At 39.0% G+C, this 20,312-nt stretch overlaps 1 protein-coding gene across 6 annotated transcripts in view; it reads right to left on the reverse strand.

Moving 5' to 3' along the window:
* osbpl8 (oxysterol binding protein-like 8) overlaps nt 1-20,312 on the reverse strand; it is a 92,861-nt gene that overhangs the window by 34,778 nt on the left and 37,771 nt on the right. For 3 of the 6 annotated variants that reach the window (XM_067426961.1, XM_067426959.1, XM_067426960.1), the window contains 2 exons: nt 12,704-12,740; nt 11,217-11,357 (listed from right to left, as the gene is read on the reverse strand). In XM_067426961.1, coding sequence (XP_067283062.1) covers nt 11,217-11,357; nt 12,704-12,740 — 178 coding nt within the window. Of the gene's footprint in view, nt 1-570; nt 868-11,216; nt 11,358-12,703; nt 12,741-20,312 lie in introns of those variants that run through there. The other 3 variants (XM_067426963.1, XM_067426964.1, XM_067426962.1) reach the window with 3 other exon arrangements.

Consider the following 20,312-nt stretch of genomic DNA (forward strand, 5'->3'; position numbering starts at 1 on the left):
CTTTTATTACTAAATACTTTTACTTTAAATGATTCACTTTACTATCATTTAAATCATTAAAGATTTTTTTTTCCAATATATTAGTAAAAAAAAGGTAACATTTGTGTTTGGTATATTGTTAAGTGCACAGGTAGGATAAATTAATCTGTACTTCTTAAAAGCAGAGTAAAGACGTAAAGAAAGTGGAACCCAAATAGTTAAGTTTCCGATCCCTAGTATTGACTCCTGAAAAATGTGCATTAAATAGCAGGAAGCGCTAATGAAGGTTGAAAGAGACATGGTGCGTCACACACTTGACGGATAGAGATGCAATGAGTAACAGACGCTAATGTGCTGTCAGTTATTAGATGCACTTTAGTTTGGATGGCAGTCAAGAGTCAGACACACACACTCAGTCGACAGATTCAAGTGGCCAAAACTATAAAACTTAATAGACTGCGGCTACACTCATCGGTCACACTGTAACCCATCCTAGTACAAAAGCAGAGGAATGTGATCACAACTACCTGCCAAACAAATAAAACGTGTAAAAGTTTCCTGATTAACACCAGGCTGTTGAGATGGACCCACCTGGCAAGCAGACGGAAAGCTCGTTGTACCCTCCAAAAGAGGCGTTGCGTATGAGTTTGCGTCCGTCAGGATGGGGCGGGCGGCCCGAGATGGTTCCTCCACAGGTGGAGAACCGGCGGCGGCCCAGAATCCCTTCTTGCTTCATCATGAGGGCGGGCGTAGGGCGGCCTCACCCTGGGGAGGACGAGGCTGAGGGGCTGCTGCGGTAATTGGGCAGTCACCACAAACACACGAAAACACGCTCAGACATACTCCACTGCTGCTAGTACTACAGCTGACCAACTGCGCTCTGAAAACACACAGCCTAGCTCACTGTTACTCACTGCAGCCCGCCCTCCCTCACTCCCTCCCTCCCTCCCTCTCGCTCTAGAGCGTCTGTGTTTGAGAGTGAGAGAGAGTGAGAGAGAGAGAGAGAGAGAGAGAGAGAGAGAGAGAGAGAGAGAGAGAGAGAGAGCGAGAGAGAGAGAGAGAGAGAGAGAGAGAGAGAGAGAGACGCCAGCTCAGATTCTTGGACGGCACTGACAATCAGTGGGGAAAAAAAGCTTAGAGCTGTTACGTCACTAGACACATGTACCTCTTTATATATGTATGTTGATTGATGGATGGATACAAGGATGGATGGATGGATGGATGGATGGATGGATGGATGGATGGATGGATGGATGGATGGATGGATGGATGGATGGATGGATGGATGGATGGATGGATGGATGGATGGATGGATGGATGGATGGATGGATGGATGGATGGATGGATGGATAGATAGATAGATAGATAGATAGATAGATAGATAGATAGATAGATACAGAGATGGACGGATACAGGAATGAATGGATATAGAGATAAATGGATGAATGGATACATGAATGGATGGATATAGAGATAGATGAATGGATGGATACATGAATGGATGGATATAGAGATAGATGAATGGATGGATACATGAATGGATGGATATAGAGATAAATGGATACATGGATACATGAATGGATGGATGGATACAGGAATGGATAAAGGTATATATGGATGGATAAAGGAATGGGTGGATGGATACAGGGATTTATGGATGGATACACAGATGGACAGATGGATGAATGGACTGATTGATGGATGGATGATACAGGGATTGATGGATGAATGGATACAGAGATTTATGGATACAGAGGTGGATGGATGGATGGATGGATGGATGGATGGATAGATAGATAGATGCAGGGATGGATGAATGGATACATAGATGGATAGATGAATGGATGGATGGATAGCTGGATAGATAGATGGATAACGGACAGATGCATGTGCATCAGATCCATGTCCGTTATCCATCTATCTATAGCTGGATAGATAGATGGATAACGGACAGAAATGGATGAATGGATACAGAAATGGATGAATGGATACAGAGATGGATGGATGGATGGTTACAGATATGGATGGATGGATAGATGCGGGAATGGATGAATGGATACAAAGATGGATAGATGAATGGATGGATGGATAGCTGGATAGATAGATGGATAACGGACAGATGCAGAAATGGATGAATGGATACAGAGATAGATGGATGGATGGATGGTTACAGTATGGATGGATGGATGCAGGAATGGATGGATGGATACAGAGATGGATGGATACATACATACTTTTCTTTTTAATTCTCAGTATTCTCAATGGCACCATGATATTTTAATTAAATCTGCATAAATGATATATTATAGAACTCTCATAAATACCTTTCCATTTAATAATGCATTTCACATTACAGTATTAAGGTGAAGAATGAGATTGGTATGCATTATGGAATTGAAAATTGTGCTTGATGTTCTTGTGCTTAAATGTCATGAAAATAATGTGAAATGCAAAATGATATATAAACACACACACGTGTGTGTGTGTGTGTGTGTGTGTGTGTGTGTGTGTGTCTATACACACATATACATATACATATATATATATATATATATATATATATATATATATATATATATATATATATATAAAAAATACTTTGAAAAATAACTTTTTAAAATATATGAATATGCATGTGTCAGATTGATGTCAGGTTTCTATATTTTTGTGAGTCAGATCTGATTTTCTCTTTCTCTGTCTCTCTTTCAGAGATTCTGTATTACAGCTTGTTCAGAGAGAATGATTTATGAAGGATACTGTAGCAGAATATCTAAAACACACACACGCCTCCTTCTCAGACCGTCTCTGCTGACAGTGCTGGTGAAAACAGAATCAAGTCATCGGCATCTCAGACACACATCCATCCTGATCACACTACGAGCGAGCGGTCAAATCACTCATCAAAGCCTTTCATAAAACTCAAATCTGACAGTCAGCAGGTTTATAATGTACTAAAATAATGTTACAAAGCCAAACCAAACTTACCACAGTCTTACACTTTGGTTGCAATACTAACTCAAGCAGCATTGCCTTCAAGTAACAGACAATAAGAAACATTACATGGAGAAATTTGACGCTTACACATATGCATAATGGTCAAAATCCACAAGATGCCGCCATGCAAATCGGAGCACGGGGAATTAGTTTAAATCCCTGAAGCCAACTATGATGATAGTACAGTCCCTGACAAAAGTCTTGTCGCTTGTGTACAAATTGAACTAAAGTGCCGCTAAAATATATTTCTAATCAAGATTTTTTTTTACAAGAAATGGCTCATTTTAATCCCACCAGCTTTTGTGATAATGTTTCAGTGAAAAACTAAACTTTCAAAAAGTATTCTAATATTCACAGCATGGTAAAGCCCATTGAGTACATTTTTGCAAAGACATAAGTGTTGTCACCTTGTCATATGAGCTTCCCCTGTGACTAATAATGGATCAATTAGGTCTCAAGTGTGTATAAAAAGAACCCCAGTACACTAGACCTTCACATCAACTGCAACTAGACCTCTGCAAACATGCCTAAGATTCACCCTGAGACTAAAGTTTTGATTATCATGAGGCTGAAGACCAGATCCACTGCTGATGTGGCAGACACCTTCAATGTGTCTCAGCGTCAAGTACAGAGGATAAAAAAAAGATTTGAAGAGACTGGAGACGTTTTTGACAAGCCAAGGTCAGGCAGACCCCGCAAGACAACTGCTCGAGAGGACCGTTTGTTGGCTCGAAAATCCAAGGCCAGCCCATTTTCCACTCCAGCAGAGCTCCACGAGACCTGGTCACCTGACGTCCCGGTGTCAACCAGAACAGTTTGTCGGATTCTGTCTCGAAATGGCGTCCATGGTCGAATCAGTGCCCAGAAGCCAGCACTAAACAAAAGACAATTGAAAAACCGTGTGGCATTTGCCAAGGCCCACAGCCTGCTAAAAGGACGGACGCTGGAAAAGTGGCAGAAGGTGGATTTTTCAGATGAATCTTCTGTTGAAGTACACCACAGTCGCCGCAAATATTGCAGGAGACCTACTGGAGCCCGAATGGATCCGAGATTCACCCAGAAAACAGTGAAGTTTGGTGGCGGAAAAATCATGGTCTGGGGTTACATCCAGTATGGGGGTGTGCGAGAGATCTGCAGGGTGGAAGGCAACATCAATAGTCTAAAATACCAAGAAATCTTGGCTACCTCTTATATTCCCAACCATAAAAGAGGCCAAATTCTGCAGCAGGACGGTGCTCCATCGCATACTTCCATCTCCACATCAAAGTTCCTCAAGGCGAAGAAGATCAAGATGCTCCAGGATTGGCCAGCCCAGTCACCAGACATGAACATCATTGAGCATATGTGGGGTAGGATTAAAGAGGACGCATGGAAGACGAAACCAAAGAATATTGATGAACTCTGGGAGGCATGCAAGACTGCTTTCTTAGCTATTCCTGATGACTTCATCAATAAATTGTATGAATCCTTGCCAAACCGCATGGATGCAGTCCTTCAAGCTAATGGAAGTCATACAAGATATTCAATTTGGATCTCACAGCACCACAACTTAATTTGCTGACATATTTTTGTATTTGCAGTAAATTTATTCAATTTCTGTATAGGCAACAAAACTTTTGTCTTGCCAAAATTTGACCTTTCTGTGACTGTCTAATTAAATTAATTAAAAGTCAGGTTAGTATCAGGTATTTCTAGAAAATAGATAAGCGACAAGACTTTTGTCAGGGACTGTAGTATTTAAAACAGCTCTTATTAAGCTGTCCTAAACAATCCTAGTCACACTAGTATCCAAAGGGGAAAAGTGATGATCTTCAGGTCAATTTAGAAGCTGTTTGTTTGGAGAGAAATGTCAACATGAAACGCACAGGAGGAGGCAGAGCAGACTGCTGGGAATTCAGCTGAAGCTCTTCCTGTTTCTCAGTACAGCTTGTGTACGTTCAGGCTGTTTTTGTTTTGGTCAATGAGCAGGAGAAGAGCTCCAGATGACTCAAAGTAGAGGATAAAGCAGTTTAAGAGGCTTTTAAACACTCCAGATTCATCTTTTCTCTATCCAATCAGAACTCACACTGGGCATCGTAACCAATCAGAGCATTCCTCCCGGGGTCTGCTGATGTCACTCTGAAGTTGCTAGGCAACAGCCTCACCAAAAAGAACCAGGAGCACCAAAAGGATGAGGGAGCAGGATGGCTGTGAATGATGCCCTAATTAACATAACTAATTAAGATGCTCTGGTGGATGTATAATTCAAAACCTATTGCTCATTCTCCTGAGCTGAATGGAAGTTATGCTTCATTTGAGTAGTGTTTAACAACCCAGACCTCCATTAAAAGAGCTCTCTCTCTCTCTCTCTCTCTCTCTCTCTCTCTCTCTCTCTATCTGGCTATCCATCCATCAGTCCGTCTCTCTATCTGTCTGTCTCCCTATCTATCCGTCAGTCCGTCCATCCGTCCGTCCATCCATCCATCCATCCATCCACCTATCTATCTATCTATCTATCTATCTATCTATCTATCTATCTATCCATCTATCTATCTATCTATCTATCTATCCATCAGTCCGTCTCTCTATCTGTCTATCTGTCCGTCCGTCCAGCTATCCATCCATCCAACAGTCCGTCTCTTGATATATACGTCTGTCCGTCCATATATATATCTGTCAGTCCATCCATCCATCCATCCATCCATCCGTCTGTCTGTCTGTCTGTCTGTCTATCTGTCTGTCTGGCTATCCATCCATCCATCCATCCATCGATATATACGTCTGTCCGTCCATCTATCTATCCGTCAGTCCGTCCATCCATCCATCCATCCAACAATCTATCTATCTGTCTGTCTGTCCATCCGTCTCTCTCTATCCATCCATCCGTCCGTCCATCAATCTTTCTGTCTGTCTGTCAATCTCAGTCCATCCATCGGATTCAGGTCATAATAATTTGACCGTTTATTTGTTAACTGCACTCTAGCCATTTGGTCTTGTGCCGATCAGAAGAGTCTTTACGGGCCGATTGTGTCTCTGAATGAAGTGATATGGGAGGTGAGCCAACAGCTAATTTCAGCCGCTATCTCTGCTGGTAATCTGTAAAGCTACCGAGCACAATCAAACACGCCAGGCGATGTTCCTTTAGCCAAAGATGGGTGAAAACATGCCCACTATAGCTCTGAGCCGTAAGCTGTGCACTAATGACGGCAGTCATAGCTCTGGAGAAGGGGATCTGTTTATCCTCTGCGGAGGGGGATGTCAGACCATCTGACCCACACACATATAAACTATGTGGAAAAACACCCGAGGTCAACAGCATGTTAATCTTTTCCATAAAAAGCCACCTAATGTCTGCTTTGTATTTAAGTGCAGTCTGTTCCTTTACTTCTTAAAGCCTTTGTCTCTTGTTTTTTGCTTAATTCATTTGCTCGGTAGTGTGCTATCCATGCTTTATCTCCTGCAACAGTGTGTGAGAGAGTGTTTAGTAACCTGAGCAGGTGTGGGTATTTCTCATGTGAAACTGATCTCCACAAAAAAAAAAAAACTTTACGGTTTGTAACTCTTTCCTACTCACCTAAATGAGTAACTCAGCAGGTTAAACTGAACTAGTGTAGAGTCAGCAGCCGAGCAGTTAATGATTCAGACCACTGTACTATTCACAAAGATGATTCAGAGAATCGTGTAACTGCGCTTGTGGCACATAACCTGTTACTAGTGGTTGACTAGTTTACATGTTTAACTCTCTATAATGCGAGTAAATCTTCAGTCTGTGCGACTAAATAATGTCTATCATTAGCCATTTGCTAATAAATTCTTTAGATTTATTTTCACTTGCTAAATACTCTGACTGAGCGCCCTATCATTCACCCGGCACAATACAACACCAGGTGGGACGCAGGTGTTTTTTGCTAGTTTCAGCCCGATGCAATTTACATTTTTATGTCCAGCATCAGATTGTTTAAATAGCAAATTCACTTGCGCTCATCTGTTCACCCATGGGTGTGCTGGTCTGAAAACCAGGTGTGTTCAGGCGTATTGTTGGTGTGTTGCTGTATTGAGGAACTGAAAACGACTGCAGCATTGATCAACAAAAACCTGCTCTAAAGTCAACAGTGCAGTATTCTTTGTGTTATTTAAAGGGCGCGTTAGTAATGTGTGCCTAAAGGCGGGGGCACATCGCACATACACCAAATATTAAAAATAAAAGATTCGGCCCTTGTACAGCACTGTGGTCAACTTTTGTTGTATCAGTATGTGCTTTATAAATAAATTGAACATTGAACATTGAACATAGACAAAGAAGTGCAAATATAAGAGTGATAAAATAAGCAAAAGCAACCAATACGATGCTTTCCGACATCATGGGCTTGAGAACTGGTCAATCCACTAATGGTACTAAAGTCTTCTGCTTTGGAAGCCACTAGAAGCCTTATACAACCTGGCCATGAGCCTGGATTACCAGCCTAACAAAATAAGAGTTATGAGTCAGACCGGCCAGACAACTAGTATCCTCAAGAAACCAATCTCATCTGTTAAAATACTCCACCACAAAAAAATCACTTACATTCGAATTAATGTACACTAAAACTTAAATTCTGTTCTCACCAGGTACCATTGCCAGCAGAGGATACAACATTACATGACATAATTATACTAAACGCACTAACTAAGCATTAGAGTACTAGCACTAGTTAAGTACTTGCCTTGTGTGCAGGAAGATTAATATACAAGTTGTTCATATAAAAATGTTTTACGTCAAACCCTCTCCATTGATGATCAAACATTCATTGGTCCACAGAACTGCCATAATATTCCCAGACACCAGACGATATGTGAAAAGCATGCTCACACCTGACCTCCCATATGCAAATTACCCTGCGTCTGATTGGCCACAGTGACGGAACATGTAGGTAAAGCAACTTCGGATTGGCTGAGCTGCATGCTGTGCATTTTAACCCCATTTACCGTGGGCTGTAATCCAATAAATCCAGGCCAACCACACCTGCGCTCGTCTCAAACAGAGCGAGAAGGCCAGTAAAGAGGATTTGTGTGTGTCTCAGTGTGTGTACTGATGCTATTCCGGGTGCGTTCTCACCGGGAGAAAGCTCGGGCGCGTCTGGTGTCGGGTTGCTGCTAACGGCACTGAATAATTGAGTGAAACGTGGCCCACATCTGCGAGATTAACTCACAATGAAACTTTCTAATATACATCCGTAAGCATCAAAACACACCCAAACTGCAGTGATTCATCCAAGAACATAAAGGAGAGGCTGAATGGGCTTTCAAAAGAATGGCGAGATGCAATTGCTGTTGCTATGGAGACCTGACATGATGCGAGAGGGTCCGAAAGCACTGAAAGGTTTTGTGCGGAGGTGATGGTGTGTGTCAGTGTCTAGCCTTCCAGAACAATGGAAAACAACCGCCACGCCACACATATGACGCTCCAAACGTGAGTGCTCAAATCAGGGACCACGACAAGCTCTACAAACAGGAACCTGGTGCATTTAATCAGATTAAAATCATCATTATAAAAGCCAAATCCTCTGGCAGCATTAATAACTGCGGTGCAGAGATGTGAGACTGGTGTGTGTGTGTATCGCAGGTGACTGTAAATGACACAGGGATTACGGCGATCACATGGACACTCCACATAACATCACAGTGAGCTTGAACTTTGACCTATGTGAGACAGGCAGGGTCTGGCATCACTTTACTAGATTGACTAGACTTATGATGAACTTCAAAACTGTATTTGATAAATAAAATATGCATACATTTACATTATTATTATAAGTACTTGACATTAACACCCGCCAAACGCGTATGTATTTCAGCAGTGGCGTGTAACACAGTCACTCCTACTAGCCACATTGCCGGGTTGAATTTTATATATACATTTTTCAATTGTAATCTAAGGCGTCTTCTGAAATAATAAATGTCAAAAATATTGATTTTTCGATACTGAAATATCTAAAAAGCTTCCAAACCTTTTTGCAAGATAGATACACAATACCTCTGCACTCTCTCTCTCTCTCTCTCTCTCTCTCTCTCTCTCTCTCTCTCTCTCTCTCTCTCTCTCTCTCGGACAGCGATACACACAAACCTGCCACTCACACACTTCATGTGCTCTGGATGAATATTGTTGGTGTATTGCGAATAAATTGACTAATTCCGGCAGATTTGTGCTCACACCCAAAGTGCTCCGACATAAACTGCCTCTCAGCACTAAATTGAGTTCTTTATCGCTGCTTATAGCGCTTAAACAGTCAAATACACACACAATAATGTCAAACACAATTCTACCATTCCTTGATCTTCAATGACTTTAAGAATTATGTTGACTAGAAACTAAGCAATAAAAGACTGCACATATAGTATACTTGTACACACTGAGTGTTCTGGTCTGGTTTCATGACACTTCAGTAGCCTCTAGTGGTGAAAACCAACACTACAGAGGGAAAAGACCGGTCTGTTAATGGTGCACCATGTAGATTTTTTGCAAAAACCACTAGGCCAGTGTTATATATTTTGTTCAGTTGAGTATCTACAATATCCCAAATGCTAACTATTTGTAAATTGTGATAAAAATTGCTATTTATATTGGTCCCATTATGCATGATCTATTGTTATTTTTATAACCATGTAATAACGTCTGTGTACTATTGCTTTAACGCCCCGTTCCAGGCAACCCTTAACCTGTGCTTTTCCAACCTTTCTACTGTCAACCTCCTACTTTTCTTACTTCTACCATCAAACCCGTGACTTCCCACCCGTGAACTCGTACTAGATTGATGTACTCCCAGTCACGAGCTCTGACGTCACATAACCTGCGAAACAACAATGGCAGCCCCAACGGATGCAGTGTTTATGGAAGTCATACAATAAAGACCAAATTGTTTATTAAAATAAGGTGCTCTACCGTTATTTATCCGCAAATATTATGCATTATCAGCAGCTTTTCTAGTGTTAGCTAGTTTTCAGTCCAATGAGTGCAAGAATAAATTAATAACAAATACATGTCCAAATATACAAATAACATCAAATAAAAGGTACAACAGCTTCTCTTGCCTTATGCTCGATTTTTTTCTTCTCCTTTTCCCTTAAATAAGCAATAAGTACCTTTGGCGAAAAAAATAATAATAAATTAGCATAAACCCCATGCAGTCCACCATGCTTTGTTTACATCTAGCTTTCGCAAATCCTGGGGCTCAGGCAGTTTGGCGTGACTTTGCCGACTCACGAACCTACAAAGTCGTGAGTCGTGATTTGAATTTGCAACTTACGGCTGAAAAACCTGACGGGAACGCAGCATAACTATGTCCTCTTGCTATGTGTGTATTATAATATTGTAGTGAATATTGTGTACCGCTGTACATGTGTATATATCCCATACTTGTTATCCAAACTTTCATGCTGTGAAGACTGCACCACCTGTGCACTTGTGTTTGCGGTGTAAATGACAATAAAGTGATTTGATTTTCTACCTCTCAAAGCACTTCACTGCTGATGTAACCAGGGAACTGTAACCTGTAAACTGAACTGGTCTGGGATCAGATTTCTACTTTCATGCAGATGTGGCCTTTAAAACGTCTTGACCAATCACACCGTAGTGCGTTTTTGCCAGTTAAAGGGTTAGTTCACCCCAAAATTCTGTCACTAATTACTAACCCTAATGTCGTTTGACACCCGTCAGACCTCCGTTCATCTTCAGAACACAAAATGAAGATATTAGTGTTGAAATCCGATGGCTCAGAAAGGCCTTCATTGACACCAATGTCCAGAACGGTTATGAATCAGCGCATTGATTCATGATTATCGAATCGCGTGCCAAACTGCTGAAATCACGTGACATTAGCGATCCAAATCATGAATCAATACGCTGATTCATAACGGTTCTAAACATTGTTTTGAATTCAGTCCATCACTATATAAGTCGTTATTTATTTGTTGTTTTTTCACACAAAACTATTCTCGTCTCTTCATAAAATGATTGTAAAGCCGCTGTAGTGAGACGGGCTTTGTAACGACGTCTTTAGTGCCTTTATGGGTCTTGAGAGAGGAAATGACATTGGTGTCACTGAAGGCCTTTCTGAGCCATCGGATTTCAACACTAATATCTTCATTTGTGTTCTGAAGATAAACGGAGGACTTACGGTTGTCAAATGACATTAGAGTAAGTAATTAATGAGAGAATATTCATTTTTGGGTGAACTAACCCTTTAAGCCTTCTGGGTGAAATCTGAGTGTGGTGTATGTTCTCTTACCGTGGCTGTAGCTGACGCCCGGGCTGAGGGAGGGGCTTGTGAGCAGGTCTTTACTGGGCGTGTGAAGCCCCGCCTCCTTCCCACGCTGACTCATCCTTCCCGGGGTCAGAAGCGCCGAATCATCACCAGGCATTAAGGCAGCTGTAAAAACACAACAGGGACAGAAGATGCATCTATAAAACACCTGAATGCTGAATAAATGGCTTTTTTCCTAACACCACACACACATTTTTAGGATTGATGCAATGGTTTTTCATGCACTGATCAATTTGAGATTCTGAGACTCTGAGATGCACATATTTTTGTAAAGCACTCCCTCTAGTGGCCAACGCACAGAATAAAAACAGGTAAAATTATTACATGGTATTGTGCCACTGCAACAAGTTTGCCGTAAATCAGTAATGACTGTTTGTGCACGTCTTCAGCTGAGGAAATTAAATGCTCATAAAATCTGCATAAGAATGATCCAACGACGCAGTGTAAAAAGAGTTAGAGGAAATGACACAAGCTTCTAGTGAATATGTGTATAACAACACACACACATATACACACACACACACACACACACACACACACACACACACACACACACACACACACACACAGATCGGCCACTTAATGTAATTAAAAATGCAAATAAGAGAGAAGCTGAACTGACAAAGCTGAATCATATTTATGCTAATCATTTTATTAGAGCTGCTTGTTTGAGATGAAATATGAATATTTTACCATCTTCACTGAGACTGTTAAACTAATTACTAATGAGCCAATTAACCAAACAGCCATCTTGATCTACATTCTCTGCTCTTTCTACATCTCAAATCTACATTTCTACTGTTCTTTGACATATCTGTGGATTTGCATAACACATAAATACAAGAACAATGTAGGGAAATAGATATCACATTGACTATTATTCATATAAAAATGCATTTGCACCCGTCAAAAGTTTGGATACGTTACTATTTTTTTAAAGAAGTCTCTTATGCTCATCAAGCCTGCATTTATTTAATCAAAAATACAGAAAAAAGCAATATTGTGACATATTATTACAGTTTAAAATAATGGTTTTCTATTTTAACATACTTTAAAATTATAATTAATTTCTGTAATGCAAAGCAGAATTTTGATCATTATATTTTATTTCCTATAATGCTACCAGTTTAAAAAATGTATTGTATTTCCAAGATGATGCTAATTGGACACCACTCTCTGAATTAAATATTTATTGTAGGGAATTTGTGAGACTATAACAAAGAAACCAGTTTAAACAGCATGAAACAATCATTCTTGGTTTTTGTACCACATATTATTAATACAGCTTGTGATGCCATATAAATATATGTTAATTATCCCAATTCTGAACATAGTGCCTTTGCAGACTGTGATTTTAAGAGGGACAAATAACACACACACACACATACATACACACACACACACACGCGCACGCACGCACACATACACACACGTGAATGTCAGCTTCTTACCTGGGGTGACAGGGTTCTCTCTGCTCTCTGCATGATGCTGAACACACACACACACAGACATCAGACAGACAGACATACACACACACACACACAGAGAGAGACATCACAGACAGACACACACATCAAGGGTCCGCCAGGCAGTGTTGGTTTTGGTGTTGGTGAGATTTTGTGCGTTGGGACACGTTGGCAGCAGACAGACAGACGGCATGGGGAAAAAAGGACAAAAAAAAAAAGACAAACAGGGGAAAAAAGAAAACCAGCATTAGTTAAAAATGACAAACACATAATGACACAAGACACTGGTAACAAAATCAAACTGAACATAGACTAAACAGACACACACACACACACACATAACACAGTCTGGACAATGTGGATTAGCAAAGATTATAGAGATCAAAGCCATGACAATACAAAGCTCTGGGATTCTAATTGGTCGGTACATCTGTCAATCACATTACAACAAATACACTTGTGAAAGTAATTACCAAATTAATCCAGTTTGAGGTCATGTATGTTAGTGTTTTATTAATAAAAATTTTAGTGTTGCAGCTGGATGGCTGTAATCAAATGAAACCTACAGAAATGTCCACAACCTGCTCATGTCAATGCCCTTATCATGAACCACACCTCAAGACGTGAGGATTGATGTTCATTTGCTTGCAAAATCAAATAGACAAATATTTGGCAAACAACTAACTAGTCTAATCATGTCGGTCTGTCTGAATCTACGATAAACCAGTGCACCCAATCTGTTAAAAAATGTTAGCTCTGTACAAATATAATTTAATAACAGATAGAGTGGATTGAAAAGCTCAAGGATTTGTGATGTTTGACCACTTATGACAGTATCAAAGCTGTTTTTAGCATTACTGGGATTACAAAAACAAATTAAACACAGAATCAATCCAAAAGCCTCTTTACTTAATAGCGCATTGAATTGTCGGCAGTGTTGTTACTGTAAACCAAAACTAGTAAAAAATGTTTTGGTAATTAATCATAAATAAATAACATATATATTTTTTATAAAAATAAAAAAAATAAAAGGGCAGTGTTTTTAACTAAAACTAAAAGGTACACTCTACAAAATTCTGAGTAAAAAACAACCCAATGTTGGGTCAAATATGGACTAACCCAGCAGGTGGGTTGTTTTAACCCAGCAATTGGGTTGTCTTAAGCAAATATTTAACCCAACTGCAGGATAAAAACAACCCAATCGCTGGGTTAAAACAACCCAATTGCTGGGTTAGTCCATATTTGACCCAAAATTGGGTTAACACAACCCAGCATTTTTTAGAGTGTAGTAAAAATAGTTTGTGGTAATATATATATATATATATATATATATATATATATATATATATATATATATATATATATATATATATATATATATATATAAAATTTAAATAAATATTAAACTAAAAACATTAAAACTTAAACAACCTGGCAACTAACTGGATAAATAAATTCAAGTTAAAGTATTAAAATTACTAAAACAAAAATAATTAATTGAGTTATCTTAATTAAAGCTACTCAGAAATACTTAAAAAAAAAACTGAGTCAAAATTACAAACCACAAAATTACATAAAATTACTAAACTTTAATATAAAAATTCAAATGAAGACTGAAAATACAAAAACAAAGGTCAATTCAAGATATTAATAAATATTATAGTATATGCAAACAATACTAAAATAACACTGATTGTATGATACACACTCTTATACAATCTGTGTTTATATATATATATATATATACACTTCAGATTTTAGTAAGTGGAGTCATCTGGCTATTCAGAAGATGTGAAAGCTATAATATTCAACGCATGCACTGCACTGCTAGTACTAGAGTAGTTTCCCATTCTCCAGTTCAGCCAATGAGATAAAACTCAAACGTGTTTCTGTCATTATAACGGCATGTTTTCATTGCACAGCCGGGAAAGCATCTGTTCGATAATCCTTAAACAACTCGATGTCTGTCCCGCTTCCTCCTGCAAGAAGCTTCCAGCATCTGTGTTGATGTTACTGCCCATGTTTGCCTATTCTGTTTCCTGTCACCCTCCCAAAATTCATTGTGATAAAATTATCAGAAGCAACAACTTCCTGCTTAAGGCCTGAAAAGTTCCCAGATACTGTTCATTTGAGCCGTTTAACCAAACCATGACTGTTTCCTTTAGGTTATCTTAAAGAGACTGGAAGTTTCTCCTTAACAAATTGTCTATTTATGGATATTTCTATTTGGCAGTCTAATATAAAACTAGCCACATGCATCAAACAAAAGCGTTTCAATGCCACTGTAGAAATGCATGAAAAATGCAAGAAAAGCCAGCCCTCTTTCATTTATTCAGTGAGCAAAAGTGTCTGATAATAGGACGGTTTGCAATATAGCGCCAGTATTATTCAGCTGGTTATGTGATGTCGGCTCATTACCATGTGAATGAAGCGTTTTTTTTATTACTGAAGTCTTTTATGACTGAAGTCTTCGTTTCATGTGAGCGTCCATCATATTAAACAGATTTTTAAAAATCACAGTTCATTTATAGACGGGTCAAACTTTTATTACAAATTGCAAAATGCACCTAAAAATGTACATAGCGGAGCAAAACATACAACCTTTCTGTGCCTCATACATTACCATTCACATTAGGTATTGCTTTTTTTGTTTTTACAGAAATTAACACTTTTATTTACCAAGGATGCATTCAAATTTAAATGAATGTTCTTTTGAATTGTTCTTATTTGTATCCTGATGAAAAATGTATCATGTTTCCACAATTATTAATCAGCAGCACAACTGTTTTCATCATTGATAATAACTAAAAATGTTTCTTGAGCTGCAAATCAGCATATTAAAATGATTTGTGAAGGATCATGTGACTCTGAAGACTGGAGTAATGGTGCTGAAAATTCACAGGAATAAATGAGGTTTTACAATATATTGTAGTTAAGATTTTTCCTAATTTTACTGTTTTTACTATACATATATATATATATATATATAGCCTGGCCTGGAAAAGTCATGGAATTATCCTTTTATATACAGGTCCTTCTCAAAAAATTAGAATATTGTGATAAAGTTCATTATTTTCCATAATGTAATGATAAAAATAAAAATTTCATATATTTTAGATTCATTGCACTCCAACTGAAATATTTCAGGTCTTTTATCGTTTTAATACTGATGATTTTGGCATACAGCTCATGAAAACCCATCTAAAAAAATAGCATATAATGAAAAGGTTCTCTAAAAGAGCTATTAACCTAATCATCTGAATCAACTAATTAACTCTAAACACCTGCAAAAGATTCCTGAGGCTTTTAAAAACTCCCAGCCTGGTTCATTACTCAAAACCGCAATCATGGGTAAGACTGCCGACCTGACTGCTGTCCAGAAGGCCATCATTGACACCCTCAAGCGAGAGGGAAAGACACAGAAAGAAATTTCTGAACAAATAGGCTGTTCCCAGAGTGCTGTATCAAGGCACCTCAGTGGGAAGTCTGTGGGAAGGAAAAAGTGTGGCAAAAAACGCTGCACAACCAGAAGAGGTGAGCGGACCCTGAGGAAGATTGTGGAGAAGGACCGATTCCAGACCTTGGGGGACCTGCGGAAGCAGTGGACTGAGTCTGGAGGAGAAACATCCAGAGCCACCGTGTGCAGGAAATGGGCTACAGGTGCCGCATTCCCCAGGTCAAGGCACTTTGGTCCAAAGCACTTTTTTCGGATGAAAGCAAATTTTGCATGTCATTCGGAAAAACAAGGTGCCAGAGTCTGGAGGAAGACTGGGGAGAAGGAAAAGCCAAAATGCCTGAAGTCGGGGCTGAAACTAAACACATGCGTCACGCCTGCCGTCGCATTGCGCCCATAGTGTATGTAATCAGACTCATTCAGTACAGCTGATGGTCTCAGATTGTAGAACAAAATAAACAAAATGCTGATGTAATGCTGACGTTCTCAATATGACATATTTAGCTCTCCTGTGGTGCTGGTCTGATGCAAAATTATGGTAATGGCACTCGACTCTGTCTGGACAAATGAATCAATGCAATTGCTCATCACCAGCACCACATGGAGTCTGTTTATTCCCTTTTTCAACACTTAATGAGAGAAACAAATCAACATACTTCTGCAGAATGAATTTACATATGGTCAAACAGAGCTGAACATATGATCAAATTAGGCAACTTCTAAAATGAACATTCAAGGCCCAAACATGGTGCAAATGACCTTCCAGCACATCTATCCGATCAGCATGGTTTCTTCTGAGCATCCTCAAGCTTTGACTCATTCATTCAAAGTCAATATACTCACATAGTCGACATAATGAACAAAATAGACACACACTTGTATTTAGTGTGTATTAGCGTTGCTTTTGACTATGGGTGAATCTCCAGTTGTCACTGATGATTGTCGTTTGGCCCTTTCTGGATTACAATCTGCCTTCAAAATGATAAATTAAATTATTCCAGCTGCTGTGAGAAAAGGCTGTAAATGATCCGCAACCTGCAGCATCCTCACATGTGATACTACTACTACTAGCCGGACTCCTTCTTTATGTATACAGATGCTTTTGTAATAGCACAAAGACGAAGGGCGGTAAACTCAGTTTTCCCACAGAAAGTTACCAGTACCTCTCAAATTATAACACATTATTACAAGTTTACCGTTGTGAATCGGGCTAAGGAGATTTTTGAACACAGGCTGGTTATGTACTAGGGGTTGAACAACTTTTGTAAAGTCGACATTTATGTGATGAAAGTCGATTAATTAACAAATAAACCTGAACCACGAGCTGAGACTGAACGCAGGTTTTTTTTTTGTGTGCGCACAGCTGATGACACAGCGCTGTCCAAAAGGGTATTTCTCCTAAATAACAACTTATGTTTATCAGTACTCTTGTCTTAGGGTAGTTATATTTCTCGCAGATGTTTTATAGATAAATCGCTGAAACTTTGTTCTGCGCTATCGAAATGATTCAACGTATGTTTGCGTTAATATGTTGAGCGTTACAATGTATGCAGAAAGCAATAGTTAAGAACCGCGATTAACTTGCATGAATAATAAGCTGTTTAAAACATGCATTCTCCCAATTAATTTGAGCATCCAAATGGCATAATCAAACATCTTGTGGAGAGCTCTCTGACTATTGATTTATTTGTCATTTTACTAGTTGAAAACAGGGCATAAGTGTGTAAGGATATGGCTTATACTTTTGCATCTCTATAGGCCAGCGACTAGTCAACGTCAAGCTTAAAGCATTGTGGCACAGCATTAAAGTCGACTAGTCAATTAGTCTGAGCAACCCCTATTATGTGCTTGCTCAAAAATTTATTTTGGATCATTTGTAAACCAAAAAAAGTTACAGACTGCAGCTTTAACTAAATACAGTCAGAGAAGTACTTTGTAATTCAAGGTGCATGATGCGTGATTAACAATATTTGAACCTAAGGAACAATATTTCACAGATGCACATTTTCTCACTGATTAATCCAACGGTGCTTTCGACACTCGGGTCAGCAGTCTTGTTTAACGTTTAACTATGTTTCCTGTCCCAGCTGCCAACATTTTTTAGAAACCACCTTGATTTAGTCTCGTAAATGCCTGTTTAAGCGTCTCATGGAGTGAATTCAGATGAGTCAAACAGTCTGCGAAACAAAGACGACAGCTGATGTTTTAAACCCTCAGCGTTCGGGTGTTTTCCAGCAAATCCACAGGGAGATTAATGTGAAACACTCAAGAGCATTCGACGTCCGCTTGCACACACACAGACACACGTGCATTTCAGCAGCAGACACAGTCGACAGGTCGATACGTGACAGCACAGCGTTCCTGCTGGATCAGCACAGTCATGCCTTTAACACCACAAAACAACAAGAAGAATCTACAGTCAGAGTAGAAGAATCCTAAAAACACCTTCGTCACACTCATCCAGGGGCGGTATAGCCAATCCTGAGGGCACAATTAAAGAAAATTTAAGCACTGTGACTCACAAAAGCTTTTAGGAATGTGCTCCTTTCAGTCGTTCAGGCAAACTGACTAGTTGATTTTAACAAATGTGGATTTTGCACATCCTTTTATGCTCTGTAGCATTCAAAAATAGCTCTTTTTTTTAACTGTACAAAAATCTGACAAATTCAACACAGGGGATTTCACTTATTGTTTATGGGACTGTCATGCAATCAAAGCCTATAGGCCTAAAGTTGTGGTCGAATTGAGTCACATATGTGACAAAACCAGTGATAAGTCGCACGGTTATATTTGTGGCAATAGCCAACAATAAATTGTATGGGTCATAAATATGGATCTTTCTTTTATGCCAAAATTCATTATATTAAGTAAAGATCATGTTCCGTGAAGATATTTTGTATTATTAGTAGTAATATGCATTGCTAAGGACTTCATTTCAACTTTAAAGTGAATTTTCTCAATAATTTTGACTTTTTTTGCACCCTCAGATTCAAATAGTTGTATCTCGTCCAAATAATGTCCTATCCTAACACACCATTCATCAATGGAAATATTATTTATTCAGCTTTCAGATGATGGATGGTGTTGTGGTCCAGGGTCACATATTTGGTTTGGTCTTGAAGTCATTTCATTATCATTACTTCTAGGCCTTCTAGGTAAATGCACGTCCAATAAACTTGCCAGATGGCTTTTTAACTTTTGCTGGCAGGAAATGCTTTGTCTATCTTTCTGTGTATATTTCACAGTTTCTGTTGGTTCAACTGTATTATTATTTTGGCTGTTGTGCAAAGAAAAATGTATCAAACTAAGTGTAAAATGATGTTTATATGACTAGGTAGGAAACTTGGTTAAACTGGGTGCAAGTGGTATGCGATAATAGCTAGAACCCACCTTTGCTGAGACTTGCCTTTCAGCAAATCATGTTGCACAACCTGGCAAATGGTAATGCATTTCACTTAAAGGCACAATATGTAAGATTTTTGTAATACATCCTAATATAATATATCACTTGCACAGTATGATATATTTCATGCAGTTGTGTACTTGCATTATTCCAAAAGTGTTTGTAAATTCAGAGAAATTTCTATTTTAAGTTATGGCTTGTCCCTTGTCATTATCATTGTTGTTCAGTCATCCTGGATCACGATTATCCATTGGAGAGTACAGAAAATCCCAGTGTATACTTCACTTTCCACAAATGTGCGCACAAGCCCTTCAAAAGTATACTTCTTTGACCGTGAGCACTATCTAATGGACTTTTGTTTTCAAGCGCTCAATTCACTCACACATGCTGTTGTACGGACGCAAACTGTCGAATTGTACTCGCCTTGCCCTTAAGACAAGCAGGCTTTGTGACAAACAGAGAAATAAAACAAGGATCAATATCAGCGTGGCGTTTTGGAGAAGGAGAGAGCTTTGCGGCAAACTTTGACTTGACTGAGACTCCACTCTTGCATATTTTTTCAAATATTTATTGTACATAATTCTTTGTGGGTTATGCTGATGAAATTACATATATTTGTGCTTCAGTAACACTTTTTATCAAGTCTGGTGACCAAGTCTATGGCAGTGAAATTAAATACAGTATGTCTTGCACGAAAATATTTAGCCATTACTTGCAAATACGTTCAAATTTACTTT

Source organism: Pseudorasbora parva, chromosome 20, assembly GCF_024679245.1.
Source record: "Pseudorasbora parva isolate DD20220531a chromosome 20, ASM2467924v1, whole genome shotgun sequence".
NCBI classification, from domain to species: domain Eukaryota; kingdom Metazoa; phylum Chordata; class Actinopteri; order Cypriniformes; family Gobionidae; genus Pseudorasbora; species Pseudorasbora parva.